We start from the raw sequence: 20424 nt of genomic DNA on the forward strand, positions 1-20424 counted from the left end.
TAGGCGTGGTGACAGGCACCTGTAGTCTCAGCTACTCCAGAGGCTGAGGCAGGAGAATAGTTTGAACCCAGGAGATGGAAGTTGCAGTGAGCCGAGATCCCCTTCTAATCAACTCAATCTGTTGATTGCTTCTCTTATATTCTGGGAGAAATCTGAAGGTTTATTTCTGGTTGGGGGCATAACTGTATCTACAGTAAGAAGCCTAAACACTCTTGAGAATGAGGATACTATTCTGAAAACAGGATAGAGATAGTCATTCTTGAACCCACTGTTCCCTCTGAACATTGGTGGCCAGGTACCGACCCTTTACAGACTGCAAGAGAAGATTAAAAGAGTCTTAGCTGGGCACAATTACTGACCTTAACAGTTTGAAGGATATACTAAATTCAGGTAAATATCTCAACCACATCACACACCAGTGAAGGCCAGTTTAATTTACCCTATACATTTGCCAATAACTTCATTGATCATTGTAATTGCTCCGTTTTTTTTTTAGTATGAGAAAAGACCTAAGAATCACCAGGTATATGAGAAAAAAATCTAATATTGAATATAGATCCCAAATCAAACATATAAAAAGAAATTAGAAATAGATACAATGCAGAGAGGAAAAACATTTAAAACATGGTATCGTTAATAATTTGGGAGCTAAAATTATGTATTCATGAAACAACAAAAGGACTCTTGGAAAAGGAAACATTTATCGAACAGGGGAAAGTACTTGAAAATTAAAGCTAATATAGCAGAAATGAAAATCTGGAAGATCAATGATCTAAAGTGAAATAAATGGACAGAAATAAAAATCATAAAGAATAAAGTCAAGAAAGTTCCCAATGAAGTAGAAAAAGAAATGCAAAAAGATAAAATAGAAAACATGAAAGTGTTAGAGTAACAGTCTAAGCGATCCAACATCCAAATAATAAAAATTCCAGAAAGAACAAAGAGAGGAAAATGAAGACGAGCATGAGCATACATATTGCAAAGGCCCAGCAAAAGGGAATAAGTGGACCCATACCTATGTAGATCATGTGAAAATTTTAGAACACTGGAGAAGACTAAAAGGTCTCAAGAGCTTTAAGGAGAAAAATTAGTTTCATATAAAAGATTAAAGTTCAATACAGTATCAGACATTTCAATAACAACACCAGAAACTAGAAAAAAGAGAACAATGTCACTGAAACTCAGAAGAAAAATTTATTTCTACAAGAGGCCAAACAATTAATTATAAGATAAAGGTTTATTTAAATATGTGCGAGGTCTCTAAAAGTTTATCACTATTTCTTTCTCAGAAACTCTTGGAAAATGTGTTTTATCAAAACTAATTTTATCAAAACAGAACAAAGGGTAAAAACAGGAAGAAGAAAGCTTTCTCAATGAAATAGGGTTTCTACACCGAGAACAAGGTGAATGGACTCTCCAGTACAATGACAAAAGAAGATCCCAAGACACCTGTACAGAAGCCATAAAGAACTTTCCTTCATAGAGCAGGTCCAAACACTTGGTGGACTGTTCTTCAAGAAGATCAAATTGTTAGACTATCTAATGAGTCTGAAACATTAACAGGAAAGCATTATATAGTTGGGAAAGTCTCTATGGCTATATTCGTGATATGTAGATAAATGAACAAAGAAGACAGTTATCAACTCTAGGAGGAGGAAGCTGCAAAGGGTGAGAAAAATGCCCAAAATACATGGGGCTCAATTAATAAGAACATTGATAATTAAACCATTAAAATATAACTGTTGGAAATTTAACTATACTAGAGTGAATATTGTAGATGTATAGTGGGTAGCAAGGGTTAAAATAGAGCTAAATCATTTACTACAGTGGAAGGCAAACAAATAATGCCTCAAAATAGAAAATCAAGGGAAGCCATAAAAGAATGATTAGAAATTTGCATGTAAATAACAATGGAGTCATTTGAAAGGGTTGAAAGTTTTTGTCTCTGGGGAGAGAGTGAGGATACAGTAGGTAGAGAGTGCTTTTTATTGTAACAAGCCTTGTAAAACTTCATCAGTCTTTATTTTTCTATAATATATGTGTTTGTGTGTGTGTATACACACACACATGCACATTGTATATTTTTATGCACATGTAAATTTGTATGTGTATATATATATACACACACACACATGCATATGTATATTTGTATGAATTTCTAATTCATACACACACACACATGAAACAATGTCTTTAAAATTCAGGAGATTTTTCCATGTATGCGTGTGTGAGACAGAGAGAGAGTGTATGTGTGTGTGTGTGTGTGTGTAAATTCAAGGGAATTAGATGAACTGAAGCCCCTGAATAAGTCTAGGGCTCTGTAAAACCTCATCAGGAATCAAACTTTCCACCTAAGTCCCAGTGACAAGGAAGCTTATCTGTGCACAAGGCTATGGAAAGAGCAGCAGGTATTCTGGAAGAAGCTGAAACCTCAAACCTAAGCATCATGCAATTATGGATGTCTTCTCTAGGTTATCCCATGGGAAAAAAAAATCTGTTACTTGGCTCCTGAATAATGAAATCAGAGTGAAACTGAAGAATATGAAAATACCTTCCTTCCTGAAAACACCTCAATTAGACATATAATATACTTTTAATCAACAAGAACATCCAGGAAAAAAAAGTAAAAAAAAAGAAAAAATACATTTCAGTGATCAAGAACTGAAAGTTTCTTACCACATATGTTTGCCTAAATAACTGTTAAAAAGTGTACTTAAGAAAGAAAAGAGAAAGAAGAATGAAGGAGTGAGATGCAAAAAGCTATGGTGAATGAAGAAATCAGTAAACATATAGTCAATTATGAAAATGCATTGACATAAAAACAACAGTTTTTTGTTAAAACATTAAAAACAAGTGTAATACTATGAAAAAATAGCAGAAAAAATGGGAAGATGTGGCTGAATTTAACATGGTATTAGATGCTTGTGTTGTTTGAAAGGAAGGTGGAAATGTTAATTAGCTTTTGTATCATTAGGTGCTGTATGCAAGCTTAAATTTTGAGGGTTAGTAAAATAATAGACATGAAACGTTTTTTTAAAAAATAAAAATAAAGAAAAAATTTTAAAATCCAAGGCAAGGCAGGAAAAACAAAAGCAAAGTTATCAGTAGGTGGGTATGTATGAATATTTATATTTATATTAAATACATACAGAACATGTCATATATAGCATATATTTTATAGAAACATTTATATAACAAATATATTGTATATATAAATATCACATATTTATAGAAAATTTTTATAGAAATATATTCAAATAAAACATCAGATCATTATAATACATATTACATATAAATTTATGTATATACGGTATACATATACAGACTAGCACGGGAACTATACACACACATTTCCAGGTAGTGATGACTTCCGATGAGGGAGAGAAATTGAATAGCATAGGATTTGGAAGAGACAAAGTGACTGTGTTAGGTTTCTTTCTTTTTCTTTTTATTCTTTCTTTTCTTTTGAGACAAGGTCTCGCTCTGCACCAAGGCTGGAGTGCACTGGCATAGATCAGAACTCACTATAACCTTAAACTCCTGGACTCAAGCGATCCTCCCACCTCAGCTTCCCTAGTAGCTGGGGCTACAGGCAAATGCCACTATGCCCAGCTAATTTTTTAAACTTATTGTTAGTAGAGATGAGGTCTGACTGTTGCCCAGGCTGGTCTCAAACCCCTGGGCTCAAGTAATCCTCCTGCCTTGGCCTCCCAAAGTGCTGAGATTATAGGTGAGCCACTATGCCTGGCCTATTTTCGATTTCTAGGACACTATTTGTTTAATAAATACATGAGGGAAATACAACAAAACGTTACTGTATCATTTAAAAACAAAACAAAAAAAAACCCAAAAAGCTCTGAATCTGAGGTATCTGGGTTTGAAGCAAGCTTATTTGAAATATTTTTTTCAGTATCCAGTAGACTCTTAATTTTTTAGCTTGTCTTTGTCATTTTTACCTCTTTGCCACTTATGTATTTCTATGTGTAACACTTCAAGTATTTACTTTCCTCCTCATTTTCTTCATTTTTATCTGTCCTTGCTTTCTATCTACTTTTTTTTTTCCTTCAGCCAACACACAATTCTGACCACAGCTACTCCTAACACTGCTGTCATTTTCCATCCACCACTTCTCCAAACCACAGCAAGGAAAAATGCAAACTCCGTTGGACAAGGCATTCTGTTAGGTTAGAAGCCACTGCACACAGTCATTGAATATTTATACTCATGCATCCAAATTTGCAGTTGTTTAAAAAAGGGATTCTCTTTAGTCTTTATACTCCCAGGGAGCAGAAACTACACCTCATGTTTGTGGATCTAATTAAAAAGCCTACTAAACAGCCTAACTGAGAATAAATTTCTTCAACTGTAAAATAGGGATGATCTTTACCATGCAGAGTTGTTTTGAATATTCAAATAATGTGTGCAAGTCACCATGCATGTGATTGACACATTCAGAGATGGGAGAGGATAAATAGAAGTATGGATTTTATCCTTAGTAAACAATAGGATACTAGGGATATAGTAGGCATACTGTATTTGTTCTCTATGGCATCCCTTGCTCAGAAACAGTCCTGGATATTCTGAAACAGCTATGATTTCAAGAAAGCTTTACAAGTAGATTTTTAAAATCGCAAAGAAATCACAGTTAAACTGAAGAATATTTAAGTCAAAGAGAATATGCAAATATTCTCCTCTCAGAAACACAGCAATCAGACATATAACAGACTTTTAAGCAACAAGAAAGTCCGGAAGAAAATTGTAAACAACAACAACAAAAGATATATTGAGGAACAACTCTAAAAATTCTACTAAATGATGAAAGACCATCCCCATGGAACTCCACTAGGTCAGAAGCTGTGGCAACTTAGCTTTTCTAGATTAATTCTATGAGATGCCTGGGAGTTGGGCGCATTACACATCACAAAACTTATCTGATCCAAGGTTAAGAACACATTTTTCTATGATACACGAGTGAAGCAACTGAATGCTTTATTAAAAGATGATTGGATATTTAAACAAAATTAGAAAAACTATGCATTTGTCTGCTTTACTTACTGTAGTGTTTAAAACACTGGTTCAGCAAGGGGTAGGATAACCATGAAGCTTCCTCCAAGCAACGTAGGTCCTGAGTATCTGCATTACTGAGTTGACATTGAGTATTGCTGAAGCATCTTATCAATAAGCAGCCCAAATAAAAGGAATTATCAAGGAATGGCTTGTGATGGATTTAAAGATTGTCTTTCAGGAATTAAGAGTATTTTGATAAACCGAGTCAAGAAATGTGAATAATGAAGTGGTGGAGAATGCAAAAAGGATGAGCACACTGTAAAAATTAAAGCCAATCATGTTTCAAAAGTTTAATATCATTTTTTATAAAATTGAACTTGCAGTATTGAATACATGAGTTTGTATCTTTGAACCTAAATGACCTTGTACACTTAAATAATTATAAATTGCATGCCAGAAATTGCAATTAGGTTGATGCTGACTTTATGTACAATGTAATTCAAACATAAATTCTGAAGAATGTAAGAACTAATAGAATGTAAGCCAGTTTTCCCATGACCCCAGTCTTCCTCCAATAGAAATACTGTATTATGAGCCCATTTTGTCCAGACAAAAAGCCTCTTTTCATAATACTTTAAGCAATATATCGATAAATTTAAAACAGCATAAGAAGAATCTTTCAGAAATAATTAATGATAAAATATCCTTATTTTTCACTTTGTATATATTTACAAGTGTATTCACATATTTCTGAAAAGAATAAATATTTAAGTTGAAGATAAGCATTATCAAAATAATTGTATTTCTTTTATTTACACCATTTTGATAAATAGAATGAAATATCTTAATATAACAGGACCTATACCATGAAAATGCTATTAAATAAAGTCTAGTTTCCACCTGTTTACAGGTAGAATTATTCAGTTCAATGAGCATATTAGGTTTTCCTTTCTAATAGCCATAACATTGGTGAGTTGAAAATTATCTAGGCTTAAATTGACTTTTACTTTCTTTGATGTGAGCTCTTACAACTTTCAGAAATGGAAATAACAGAGGCTAAGTTTTTATTCATTCAGTAAAATGCATAACTTTTCATTGCTGAAAGACATATCACGAACATATTGAACAAATGTTACATGAAATAACTTTGGTAAGAAGTACTTCAGGCTGAAATATAGGAAGCTAAGATGATTTTGCTTAGAATGATGTGTCAAAAAGTCACCAAAATGAGAAGAAAAGCAATTCTTTATTTTTATCCAAATATATCAGACTTCATAATTTAGTTTCAACAAAAACTTCACCATGTATCATCCAAACCAAGACATTATTATAAGAGTGAAAGGGAGTGCTACAAATAATTACACAGGTACAACAGGTATAAACTGAAATTTTCCTGGGTAAACTGGGACCTATCATCAACCTAGAAATAAAAGTTAAACTGCAATTACATGCAGAAATTATACCTTTCCCACACACGTGTGGAAAAGATAAAAGAATAGCATTCACTCAAATAAGGTAATTTCAACAACAGTAGTTCTTTCTCACCGATCAGATAGAGTTCTGTTCACATATTATCCCCATCCTGAGCCAGTCACATTTTCTAAATTAATCAGTTCTTACTCCACACAGTCACTTTGCATTACGTTACCCTGTTTTCATTCTTTTTTTAGATATTGTGATGGAGTCTCGCTCTATCACCCAGGCTGAGTGCAGTGGTGCAATCTCAGCTCACTGCCACCTCCGCTTCCCAGGTTCAAGAGATTCTCCTGCCTCAGCTTCTCCAATAGCTGGGGTTCTAAGCACCTGCTATCAAACCCAGCGATTTTTGTATTTGTAGTAAAAACAAGGATTGACCATGTTGTTCAGGCTGGTCCCAAATTCTTGACCTCAGGGATCCACCCACCTCAGTCTCCCAGAGTACTGGGATTACAAGCATGAGCCACAAGGCCGGGCCTGTTTTCCTTCTCTTAACTGATATTTTGACTGTCTGAAGTGGTCTTGTTTTTGTCTCCTCCTCACTCTCCTTTGGTATACAGTGTTCATGGTGAGCAATGACCTCCTCTGACTTATGTCCAAATCCCCAGGAACTAAAAATGCCTACAATACAGAAGGCATACAAAAAATTTTTTGAATGTGTGAATATACTTGGAGAGTTTGTTTTTGGTTCCATCTTCTCCTTGGGACCAAAGACAAATTAAAATGACTCTCCGAAGTAAATTATGGCTCTATTTAGTTTTAAGTCCTTGGACTAAATGATCCGTGCACTTTTTCCCACTGCTGATAAATACACCGTGCCCTGTGGACCCCTTTCATTCTCTCACTATTTTGTTTCCTACATCCACCAAACCAGAAAGCTTGGTTATCAATTGTCATAGGGCAGTTTGCTCCATTCGCAGTGGATGCACACCCAAGACTGATCATTTTGCCAGTAACAATTCCCTGGTATATATTTGCACCTACAGAATTTGGTTGATACAGAGGTAGCCAGAAGGTGTTATTATAGTCAGTGAAGTGTTGATGAATTAATTTGCCAATAATAAAATTATCACAAGATTGTTAAAAAATAGGAAATAATAAGAGCCCAAACTAGCAATTAATGACTTACATATTAATGAGATTTTTTTTTAATTTGGGGCAGACTTAAATTACAATACTTAAAGAAGTTTCATAGGAAAACCCATGATATTCTGTTAAGGAGCACTTTAAAATTTTCATAAAAGTCTCTGCATTCCAAATTTTTATTTTGAAAGTGTTCTACTGATCACTAGTTTTGATTCCTGCTAATGAGTCATAAATATCAGACTTTGGGATTAGACAAACAGTACTGTTAAAATTATTTGGGTAGACCAGGGATCCAAGACACCAATAAAATCAGTGTGTTCACCAAAAAACTGTGTCTAAGATATCTTCAATTTATCTCATTTTAATTTCTTTCAGGTCCATGCATAAACTCCCTCCAGAATGATAAGTGACAGGCATGGGATAGGTTCCCTAGGTGAGGAAAAAGTCTATCCTGTTACAACAAATGTCATAAACAAGAAAACAGAATAAAAAGGAGACTCAATTAGACATACATATTTTAAGCATAAATATTTATCATCTGTTTCATTGCATTGTCATGTCTTCTTAAAATAATTGTTTTTTTAAATGAAGGTAATTTCCGGAAAAAAGAATGAAAATATTTCCAATTGACTTAGTTTGAAACAGGGACCATTAATTGTGTAACTTCACACAGATTCTGATATACTCAATATAACTTGGCTACTGTCTATTCACAATGATTCAGCATTTGTTCAGAGCTCATCTTTGTATTAGATCTTATACAAAACAGATTTCCAGATTTTAATTAGTCTAGGAAAGGAATAATTCTCAAATTAATCAACAATTATTTCTCCCCAGTACTAGCAACTTTTAAAAATCATAAGAAATGTTCAATGCTATACTAGTACTGGTATGCTCTAAAATTTACAATTTAAACATGTAATGATAATATTTTTGCAGGGCCATAAATAGCACAAACTTGTGTGATTCTCTCATATAAAATACAATTGAAAGCCTCCCAGGACCTTAAACAGCAGAAAACATTAAATCAGATTTTAAAATGACAAAAATTTAAGGCTAAAATATTTGGTATTAATAATTAATGCCAGTAGCCTTCCTACTCTAATAAAGTAAACATGCACAAGAACTACAACTTTGAACAAAACATCACAATTTTATCAGATATATATGTATGTATGTATGTGTATGTATATATATATATATATATATATTATATGTATATGTGTGTATACATACACACACACACAGACATATATTTAGTTTTATCGCCCTGAAAGCTATTCACTCATGTTTGGCTTAATACATATGTTAGAAATGTTGGGGAGAGTATCTCCCCTTTAAATATATATATATATTTTTTTCAGAATATACAATATAAATATGCCATATATAAATCATGCCATAAAACTAAATGCAAAATTTGCACATTATTGCATGCTTGATGTGATAATACATGCCCATAAATAACTTCCTTATTATGTCCTCCCTTCGTAACTGTGGCTTTCTGCACATTAGCAGTACTTGTGAAAGGAAGGGTTCTCAAATATGCTTGTAGAACTGGGAGGAAAATATACTTTCAGATTCCTTAGGGAGAATTACCTCATTGCCAAATATTGGATTATTACTAAATCAAACATTAAATAATTCCTAAGGGAGTGCTTTGTTATGTGAAGCGATCAGAGTTCATTTTTCTTAATTTGGCTGGAAGATTCCCTTCCATCCTAGCTGCTCCTCCAGCCATCTTTTGAAGCTTTGGTGGCAAATCAGCCACAGACTGGCTCATGGGATCTGATAACATCTTGGTGGTTTTAGATACCAGTTTTTCTTCTGAGTTGCCTGGAACTGAACTTATTCGTTGAAGTTTCATGGGCAAGTCTCCCAAGCTGTAGGCTTTTTCTGAAGTTGTAGAACTCATCCTCAAGAGTTTTTTGGGAAAGTCTTCTCTTCCAGTAATTTTCTGCAGCTTAGATGGTAGTTTTGTAGTAATGTCATCTAGTCCATCTAAGCATTCCACAGAATTATGTCTTTCTTTGCTATTAGTTATGGCTGGTGCTATTAAAGGGGACGACATGAGAAGCATTTCCTCCTGCTCTTTCACACTGTAAGGTGGGGTGGGGACTTCAAATGTTGCATGGAACTGAGAGTAATCAACTTTAAAGAATCCCTCTTCTAAGGAAATTACAGGAAAAAAACGATGACCCCAAAGAACTTCATCTTCAGTATATGATGTTCGAGCTTGACAAGTCATCCCTACAAAAAGAAAAGAGAAAATTCTTGATAAATTATGCATAGTGGAAGCACATATAAAGCCAGTTTGACCTAAATAATTCATTTCTCTTTCTTGTCTAGGTTTTGTACTGTTTATCTGAAGACTGAATAATAAACTGAATAGATTAAAAGTTGCACTATAAGTTATTAGTTTTGATACATATACTTTCTTTTGACAAAAAACACAGGGTGCTGATACTATTCATGTTTGAATCATAATGCATCATTATGTAAATATTAACCACAAACCAAAAGCAAAAGTTGCATAGAATAATTTCAGAACATATGTGACCCTATAAGGAAATAAATGAAAAAATTATATAACAATTTTTCATCATTTAATAAGCAGTGTCATAAATGAAACAAATCTGATGTTGAATCTAAACTTCAATACTGTGTAAATACAAAAATTAACTCCAGATGGATTGAGGATTTAAACATAAGACCAAACACCATAAAAACCCTAGAAAAAAAACCTAGGCAATTCCATTCAGGACATAGGCAGGGGCAAGGACTTCATGACTAAAACACCGAAAGCAATGGCAACATAAGCCAAAATAGACAAATGGAATCTAATTACACTAAAGAGCTTCTGCACAGCAAAAGAAACTATCATTAGAGTAAATCAGCAATTGACAGAATGGGAAAAAATTTTTGCAATCTACCCATCTGAAAAAGGGCTAATATCTAGAATCTACAAAAAAGTAAAACAAATTTACAAGAAAAAAAAAAAGCAAAACAAAACAACCCCATCAAAAAGTGGGCAAAGGATATGAACAGACATTTTTCAAAAGAAGACATTTATGCAGCAAATAAACATATGAAAAAAAAGTTCATCATCACTGGTCATTAAAGAAATGCAAATCAAAACCATATTGAGATACCATCTCATGCCAGTAAGAATGGCGATCATTAAAAAATCAGGAGACAACAGATGCTAGAGAGGATATGGAGAAATAGGAACACTTTTACACTGTTGGTGTGAGGGTAAATTAGTTCAAGTATTGTGGAAGACAGTGTGGCGATTCCTCAAGGATGTAGAACCAGAAATACCATTTGACCGAGTAATTCCATTACTGGGCATATACCCAAAGGATTATAAATCATTCTATTATAAAGAAACATGCACACGTATGTTTATTATGACACTGTTCACAATAGCAAAGACTTGGAACCAACCCAAATGCCCATCAATGATAGACCAGACAGAAAAAATATGGCACATATACACCATAGAATACTATGCAGCCATAAAAAACAAATGAGTTTATGTCCTTTGCAGGGACATAGATAAAGCAGGAAACCATCATTCTCAGCAAACTTACACAAGAACACAAACACCACATGTTCTCACTCATAAGTGGCTGTTGAATGATGAGAATGCATAGACACAGGGAGGGGAACATCACACACCAGGGTCTGTTGGGGGGTGGGGGCTGGGGGGGATAACAGGGGGTGGGGCTTAGGGAAGGTATAGCATTAGGAGAAATATCTAATGTAGATGACTGGGTAATGGATGCAGCAAACCACCATGGCACATGTATACCTACATAACAAACCTGCGCATTCTGCACATGTATCCCCGAACGTAAAGTATATTTAAACAGATAAAAAGAAAAATATATGTAACTGAGTATCACTTTTTTTCTTCTGCAAAGCACTGTCAACACCTGTCTTACAATATTGCTGTGAGCATGAAATAACATACACAGAAATGTAAAATATGTCATATAATGTCTATAAATAGGTGACTCAGTTAATGAGAGCTTACTTTTTTTCTCTTCACTTAGCAGAGGCTTGCTATGGGAGTTGGGAGGACAAAGGGTAACTCTTCCAAGTATTTGCTAAACAAATAGAAGGTGATAATATGTATATGCTAGAAAAATAAAGTCATTGTGGTGGTTCTATCATTTTGAACCTATAAGGCCAGAATAAACTTTTGCTCAAGTTTCAAAAATCTATATGCTAAAATCAGTGATCTAGTCCATACGACATAGCAAGTTCCATGCCCGCTCTAGGGATATCTGGAAATGGATGCTGGCTGTCAGATGTAAATTTTTTCTGTTTATCAATTATGTCCCTTGGATATCATTTGCCTCATGGTATTCTAATGTATTCAATTTTGTTCTCTTCATAAATCATTTATTTAGATTTAGTTACAATCAAATCAGTCAACTTGTGGATATTTGTTTTGTGAAGACTGTAAGTACTAGAATAAATTAAAACCATATATCACATTTCTGTCTTATATATTACAATTTTCTGTAAGTAGTGAAATTCAGCAATTTCTCTACTTTAATAGAAATCTGTCAGACTTCTATTAAAGGCTACTAAAATGTAAGATGAGGATGATTTTTTTAAAAATCACCCCTTCAATAATTAAGTATAATTTAAACAAGTGATGATAATTTTTCCTCATTCATTTCCATTCTCTCCCATCTGTTATAAGTAATTTCTATTGTTTTTAAGGCTGGCACAGTTTGAAGGAAGGGAATATTCTGTCTTTTTTCTAACTGACTAGTAATCAGACATACAATACATATAGATAATTAGGATATAATGTATAATTAAGAAGCCACAATTGAATCCTTCCAAAATCTTGCCTTATGAGTATTCTGTTGTATATTACCAAATAATTAGTGGTTAGCACTACATACTATTTTTTAAGACAGTTTCAAAATAAATCCATGTAGTAAATTAGTATTTATCATGTGGCTAGCCCTGTGTTAAGTGCTCTCTCATCTTCTCTTTTTTTTTTTCCTTCTAATCCTCAATATGGTTCTGTTAAGAAAGTATTATTATATCTATTTTAAAGATGAGGAACTGGGTGCTCAGAGAGGTTAAGTCTCTTGACCGTTCTTGAGCACAGATTTAATAAGCTGCAGGGAAAAAATGTATCATTCTATTACTGTGTGGGTTTTTTTAAAATTGTTGTTGGTATTTTACTTTGCCATGATGCCCCTACTATTTTAGTTAGAAATCCAATTATCATCTAAATTCTGTAATGGTGCAAATCTGACCATGATCAAATATTCGTGTTTATAAGCAATTTTACGTGAAGAATAGCCACAGAAACATAAGATAATAAAATTAGTTTAAAAATATTAAGTGTAAACACACATAGCAGCATTCTGTATTTTTCCAGTAACATTCTAGCCTCTAAGTATTTCATAAGAAAAATCGTAGATTATCACTTAATCAGGGAAAATGAAAGACCTGTTTCCTGATATATGTACGTGGTTTTCTTTTGGGGGAGAAATTTAAAGATAAAAAAATATGGAATAAAGAATAAATATCAGATGTTATTATTCATTAAGATATAAAATAATAAAACAAACGATGTGGAAGTAACTTATATTTTCTCCCTAAAAGTAACCACTGTCATTCTAAGTGTCTTTCCAGTCCAAGATATTAATTTAAATTTAAGAAAAAAGACTGTAAGTAACTTCTACTAAATCATAATACCTCCTTATAACCTTTTTTATTTTTATGTTTTTTGAGATGAGGTCTCACTCTGTCGTCCAGGCTGGAGTGCTGTGGCACGATCTTGGTTCATTGCAGACAACCTCCCCGGGATCAGGTGATCCTCCCACCTCCGCCTCCCGAGTAGCGTAACTTTTGTGACAGGGCTTTGCCATGTTGCTCAGGCTGGTCTTAAACTCCTGAGCTTACGTGATCTGTCTGCCTCAGCCTCCCAAAGTGCTAGGATTACACATGCGAGCCACAATACGCGGCCAGTTTATTAATTTTAAAAACTTCAACCACTGAAAATTGATATCAGGTAGAATTATCCTAAGTGAGGTAACATATTCAATATAGAACAGTGTTTTAAAATGTAAGAAAAGTTTGTATGTTTGTCCTTTGATTAATATAAACACACACACACATATATATATATATATATTTAAAGTAAATTCAGATTTTGAGTCTGTTCAATTATTTCTAACAATCACAAGTAAATTTTGAAATAAAATTTGAAAACATCACCATCCTACCCCATTTCATTTTGGTGGCCTTTTTTCACATTGAGAAAATAACATTAGGAAGGTGGAGAATCTATTTTACTATATAAAATAAACCTTACTTATTTCCACAGCAAACTCACACAAAATTTTGTCCCCGCTTTACCATTACAACATACCGCACTTCAGATGCCCTTGAGTTGTTTCCTGTACGATTATCAGAAGCCATGGAAAGGAACTACAGACACACATGGAGGAGAAATTGGGAAAATAAAATCTTATAAAATTTTAACATTAGGAAAACAGGCCATCAATTATTAAGGTACCTAAAGTGCTATGACATCTACAGTGGAAATGTTTGTTGGCATTAAAATACTTGTAATCATTGTTACTGAAATTCTAATGCATGATTTTGACTGAAAAGGAAGGTGGAGGATCGATTTTACTATATGAAATAAACTTTACTTATTTCCACAGCAAACTCACATAAATGAGACAATCTGAAACATAATTAAAAAGTTTATGAATTTGGCTGTCAATGCCACTATTAAATAGCTTGTAAAAATTACCTAAAGCTCTCTTACCCTGTTTTCTCCTTTATAAACTAGAGATAACAATTATCTTCTCTTATAAACCTACTGAGAGTTTGAAAGTAAAAGACACAGAATCTTGCTTGGTGTTTAGGCAATGCTCATTCATGACTAGTGTTTTCATTGTTCTATAATAGTCACTTGCATTTCCTGTTTTTCCTGAAAATTAGTAAGGTTCCTTAATATGTGTGAGGAATTTTTACATATTTGTAATTTACCCACATTAGCAATATAGAAAATTAAGAATTAAGTTTAAAAGTCACTGACTATGATGTAACAACTTTTTTTTTTCAGATGGGCTCTTGTTCTGCCACCCAGGCTGGAATGCAGTGGGGGGATCAGAGCTCACTGCAGCTTCAACCTCCTGGGCTCAAGCAATCTTCTCGCCTCTTGTTCCCAAGTAGCTGGGACTACAGGCACAAGCCACCAAGTCTGGCAAATTTTTAATTCTTTGTAGAGATGGAGTCTCATTATGTTGCCCAGGCTGCTCTCAAATTCCTGGTCTCAAGTGATTCTCCCACCTCAGCCTTCCGAAGTGCTGGCACTACAGGTACGAGCCAGTATGCCTGCACAGTAATTTGATTTTAAAATTGTCAGACAATTAAACATTCAAAATATTTAAAAATATAGACAAATGTTACATGACTGATACTTACAACTTTTCGGGTTTCTCAACATTTTCCTCTTAACTATCCCTCATAGCACAGGATACTAAATATGAACATGTGGGGTGTATTAAAAGGCTTGCAGCAAGCAGAATGGCTAAAATCAATAATACTATGTTAATCATACCAAGAACATTTGCCAGCACTTTAACCTTTGTTTTTCTACTGTTTCTGTCCTGATTTAATTAGATGTAGGTACCTAAATAGCAGACATTTTCAATTCACTATCATAGTTTTAACATCTGGTTTCATCTCAGGATATTATGAATTTGCAATCAATATATGGATAAGGAAATGGAAGACTTACAAATTGGATAACAGAAAAACGTTGATGTTTGCCAATCTGCATCTTAGACAATGAACTAAGATAAGATGTAATTGAGAGACTACTTCTTTTTGCAAAAGTTATCCCAAAATGGTGATGAAAAATAAAATGCAAATTTCAACTGAAAAGATTTAAAGTAGGTATCATTATGTTTTCTAAGAACATGCATGTATCATATCATTTTTCCTTCTAGAATTAGAATGCTTTATATTTCTTATTCTAATTAAAGTTATTTTAAAATAATCCATGCTTAGATTCATAATTGCAAATGCCATTTGATTTGAAATAAATGCAAGTGAATATTGTTATTCAAAGGGTACTATGTGATTGCACCTCTTAGCCAGCAAGACAACTGTTTGCATGTTTTAACCAGATTCCAGACTTGAACAAATGTGGTGAAAATCAACACGAGCTCATCTCTGTGGAAACTGGCAAAGCAACAGATGCTGCTACTGGAAATAGCTGGGACTTTTGAATCCTTAGATAAAAAACATTTTTAAAAAATTTATTCTGTGCATTGCATTGCAATATTCACAGATTTTAAAGGGTATATATTATTGTTTAATGTAATTTATTCCCATATCAGTATGTCCGTTTAAAATGGTAGAGGCAACATAGTCTAACCTCTTTATTTTTGACATTTTCCTTTCTTGATTCTGCCTTTAAATTGCACTAAGTTCATCCTTTTAACTGAATTAAACATTCATTCAAAGAACAGATCTGTGGAAGGTTTTAAAGTGAAAATGACAAAGTGAGCTGTTATTTGACAAGTCCTTAATTCAACTTTCAGGATATCTCCAACTCAGTTATTTTCCATTGTTTCTCCTAGCTGGAGATGGTGGATGTGTCACACAAAGGGGGCGCAATATGGTTAAAAACAATATAACCACAGGCCAACGGGAATGTCTGAAAGCTGTGACACAGAAAATATCATGCAATCAATGACTTCTGCACATGGAGGCTTTATCTAAACCTTACCCAATATAGATGTGTTTGGGGGAAGGTTGGGGAAGAGAAGAAAGGGAAGGAGGAAAGATGGATAGAAGGATAGAGAGAATCAGCGCCAGAGAGACAAAGAAAGAGAGAGGAGAGAGAGCAAAAGAGCATTCTCCTGTAGTGGTGGCTGTGGCTGTGTTTTATCATGAATGCACTAAACAAAAGCAAAAAAAAAAAAAAAAAAAAAAAGGAAATCTCCTTCAGTTAATTCATGTAGTAATAATATCTGTATAGGATTATGTGTCAAGTATCTCTCTAAGCACTATTTACAAGTTGTCTTTAATCCTCACAACTCTTTATCCTCCTTCCTATCTGGAGGTAGAAACTGAGCCACAGGATGATACAAGATAGTAGGATCACCTATAGGTGAAGCAGCTGGAAATTTACATAAGAAATAGAACTTGAGGATTCATTTTTTTTTTTTTTTTTTTTTTTTGAGACAGAGTCTTGCTCTGTCGTCCAGGCTGGAGTGCAGTGGTGCGACCACGGCTCATTGCAACCTCTGCCTCCTGGGTTCAAGCAATTCTCCTTCCTCAGCGTCCCGAGTAACTGGGACTACAGGTACATACCACAACGCCTGGCTAATTTTTCGTATTTTTAGGAGAGACGGAGAGATGGGGTTTCACCATGTTGGCCAGGCTGGTCTCAAACTCCTGACCGTGATTCACCCACCTCTGCCTCCTAAAGTGCTGGGATTACAGGCGTGAGCCAGTGCTCCCAGCCGGATTCATGTTCTTAATCCCATCTTTCTATCAAGTAGTACTGTGTAAGCAAAAGAAGGAACAAAAGAGAGTTTAGAATTAGTAATAGAGTTAATGAGTATTCAACTTAATGTGTCAACTTTTGGGTACAAGAGCATCAAGTCTGAGATTTTGTGATTAAGGAGACCGTATTTGCCACAATAAAACTAACAGCAAGGAATGAAAGAGAGGAACCTTTCTGCAGGGATGAACACCAGAGGCACTCTGCACACGTCTCTAGAGTAAGTACTCTGGTACCAGACAATCCTGGGGCTGCATCCCAGCTCTACCACCTATGCTGTTTAACTCTGAACCTCTGTTTTTCTAATCTTGAAAATTATAATAATAACAGTACTTGTATTCTAGGATAATTGGAATAATTTTATAAGATATTGTATGCAATATGTTTAGCAATATCTTAATAAATATTAGTGATATTTATTGTAGTGCTATTACAGGTGGAAAAAGTATGGGAAACCAATTGATGAGTAAACTTGGAAGACTTAAAATGAATGAATCATCTTCCTACTGGGCAGGAAAAAGAAATATTTGCTAATGCAACTGTTGGTTAAAATGGCTAGTTATAAACATAGAAATAATAGTGGTGATACTAATTACATATTGAGTAATGAATGATGTGCCAAATAGTGTGCTATATAGGTTTTATATATTTTATGTCATTTTGCCATCACAGCAAAACTGTAAATAAGATTTTATTGTTTTCATATATCCAGAAGAATGTTAGAACTTGAAAATTCAAATAACACAGAGTAAACAGGAGAGCTAAATCCAGAACTCATACTGATTCCCAAACCTAAGCTCTCAATAAATAACTTTACTATCATATGACGTCCTTATGTGATAGCAATGCATAATTACTATCATATCATGCATGAATATAACATATCCAGACCCAAACATAGAATTAAAAATATTATTTGTACAAATATAATAGGTGGTATATGTGTATATATATATATTTGAGTTATTAAGTAAATTGTACACTGTTCATTTCTAGTAGGGATCCAGATTTCTTACCTACTTTCCTGAATAAACAATGCCTTTTGGTATCACTATAATGATCTGAAGCAAAGAGATTCTATAGAACAATACTAGCTGATATTCTGGTGTCCATAGTAAGCAGGTCATATCAGCCCTAGAGGCCAATTGCAGAGAGGGTAAAGCATCGGTTTTAATGCCAGATGCACCTAACATCAAACACTGAATCCCAGCTCCACCAGTAATTACTATGTGACCTTAAAAAAACTAATACATCTCTTTAAGCTTTAGTTTCATTATTTGTAAATTGAGGCCCACCCTGCTGATTTCACATGGAGATTGTGAGAATTAAATGAAATTAAGTGACAGATGTAAACTGCATGCACAATAAATATTGATAATTTTCTCCCAGAAGAATCCTTAAATACAGGCGATATGACTACAACTTTCATTGACACAGGCACGTACACAGAAGAGAAAAACTTTCAAATTTAACTAAATAACGTATTAGGTTTTTCCCTAAATCGATTCTATTTTTTCTTCAAATTGGCAGTTGTTTTAATAACTGAATCGGCTAACAGCTTAGCATGCAGAGCATGCTGCATATCACCAAGTGATTTCCTAGTCCACTCTACATATTGCTCTGAGGGTTGTTAAATGAGGACTCTAGCTATTTCTTCTCTAAGGTACTTCAAAAATTCCACCCATCTTCCAAGATATAATAACTGTAACACTAAGTTGGCATTCTCTACATGCTTTTTATTGTGTTGCACTGAGCTGAACCCAAATGTAAAGTATAAACTTTCTGAAGAAGCTTATGATTTTTTTAAAATCTTGTTTATAAAACACAGACACTGCATACACTACAGTTAAATAATACTAAGGTTACTTGCAACAGGCTCTTTTGAGATGTAAGTTGCAAAGCCATTAAGAATACATAAATTGTTTCCAGAAACTGCAGTTTTCAAATAGATGAAGTCTCTTTAAATCTCCACATATTCTGCCCAAAACAGACTTTTAGCGAGGAGTAGAAATTTCTGGCATGCATTCAACTCAATATTACCCACTATTATTTACAAGCACTTGGTCTTACAATGTGTTCTCAGACATAAGTTCGCCACTACTGCTCAAGCTAGGTCAAAGGATTTTAAAAACCTAAAGATAAAGAAGAAAAGCCCAACTGTATTTGTTAGAAAATAAAACTTCAATAAGAATTTTATAAACAAATGTGTCAAATACAATACTTAAGGTTTCTAAGTTCCCGGAACAAAAGAAAAAATAGATTTTTAACAATGACCAACAGAACACAATGTTAGATGTTCAAAAAGGAAGGTAAGTGCAGATGCTAAAGGCTCAAGGTCAGGTAGAAAACATGACAGGAAATTCCCAATCATATTACTGAAAATATATTTAGGAAAGACAGGAAAATATTCAGCAAAGGAACATGGGATTTGAACATAAACTTGAGATTGTTCCTGTTTGCATCACTCACTGTTAGCAAACCTTGGGCATGTTAGAAGTACCTGAATTGCTATAAAATATGGCTAGTAATACTGGATAAAATAAATAATGTATATGGTTATTGTGACTATAAATATATAACCTATTTATGAGCCTACTATATTAGCTGGTATATAATAAAGGTTCAATAATTAATCATTATTATTAGTCATGATTATTAAGGTTCCAATTAATTAAAAAATCAGTTTAGATATATTTTAGATAAATGTTTAGTGATCACCTAATTTCTCAGAAACAGATCAATGCATAGAATAATTTTCACCATGTCAATTTCTGGCAATTTGATACAGACTACATTGTCTATATTAATCTGGAATATGAGGAACGGTTTATAATGAACTGAGTAAAACAAACATGAGGAACTGAGTACAATCTACTATCACTGTCAACATAGCCTGCTCTGAACAGATTTGACTTAGCTTTGTAGTAACAACTACTTTCTCCAAAATATAATTGATATATCTGCTGTATTGAGAAAGCACTACCTTTAACTCTCTACTATTACATTATATAAAAGTATTACAGAATTTGCCAATTTCTTTTCTTTTTTATTTTTTTTAAACAGAGTCTCGCTATGATGCCCAGGCTGGAGTGCAATGGCGTGATCTCAACTTCCACTTCCCAGGTTCAAGCAATTCTCCTGCCTCAGCCTCCTGAGTAGCTGGGACTACAGGCACATACCAGCACACCCAGCTAATTTTTGTATTTTCAGTAGAGAAGGGGTTTCACCATATTGGCTAGGCTGATCTTGAACTTCTGACCTCAAGTGATCCACCCACCTTGGCCTGC

At 34.0% G+C, this 20424-nt stretch overlaps 1 protein-coding gene across 4 annotated transcripts in view; it reads right to left on the reverse strand.

Moving 5' to 3' along the window:
* Positions 1-5342: 5342 nt before the first annotated feature.
* Positions 5343-20424, reverse strand: part of KCNJ3 (potassium inwardly rectifying channel subfamily J member 3) — a 152623-nt gene continuing 137541 nt past the window's right edge. For 3 of the 4 annotated variants that reach the window (XM_078327726.1, XM_017973475.4, XM_002749431.7), the window contains one exon: positions 5343-9819. In XM_078327726.1, the coding sequence (XP_078183852.1) occupies positions 9233-9819 (587 nt within the window). In that variant the 3' untranslated portion in view covers positions 5343-9232. The remainder of the gene's footprint in view (positions 9820-20424) is intronic. The other variant, XM_078327727.1, reaches the window with a different exon arrangement.

The sequence above is a fragment of the Callithrix jacchus genome, chromosome 6 (assembly GCF_049354715.1).
Source record: "Callithrix jacchus isolate 240 chromosome 6, calJac240_pri, whole genome shotgun sequence".
In the NCBI taxonomy this organism is placed as follows: Eukaryota; Metazoa; Chordata; class Mammalia; order Primates; family Cebidae; genus Callithrix; species Callithrix jacchus.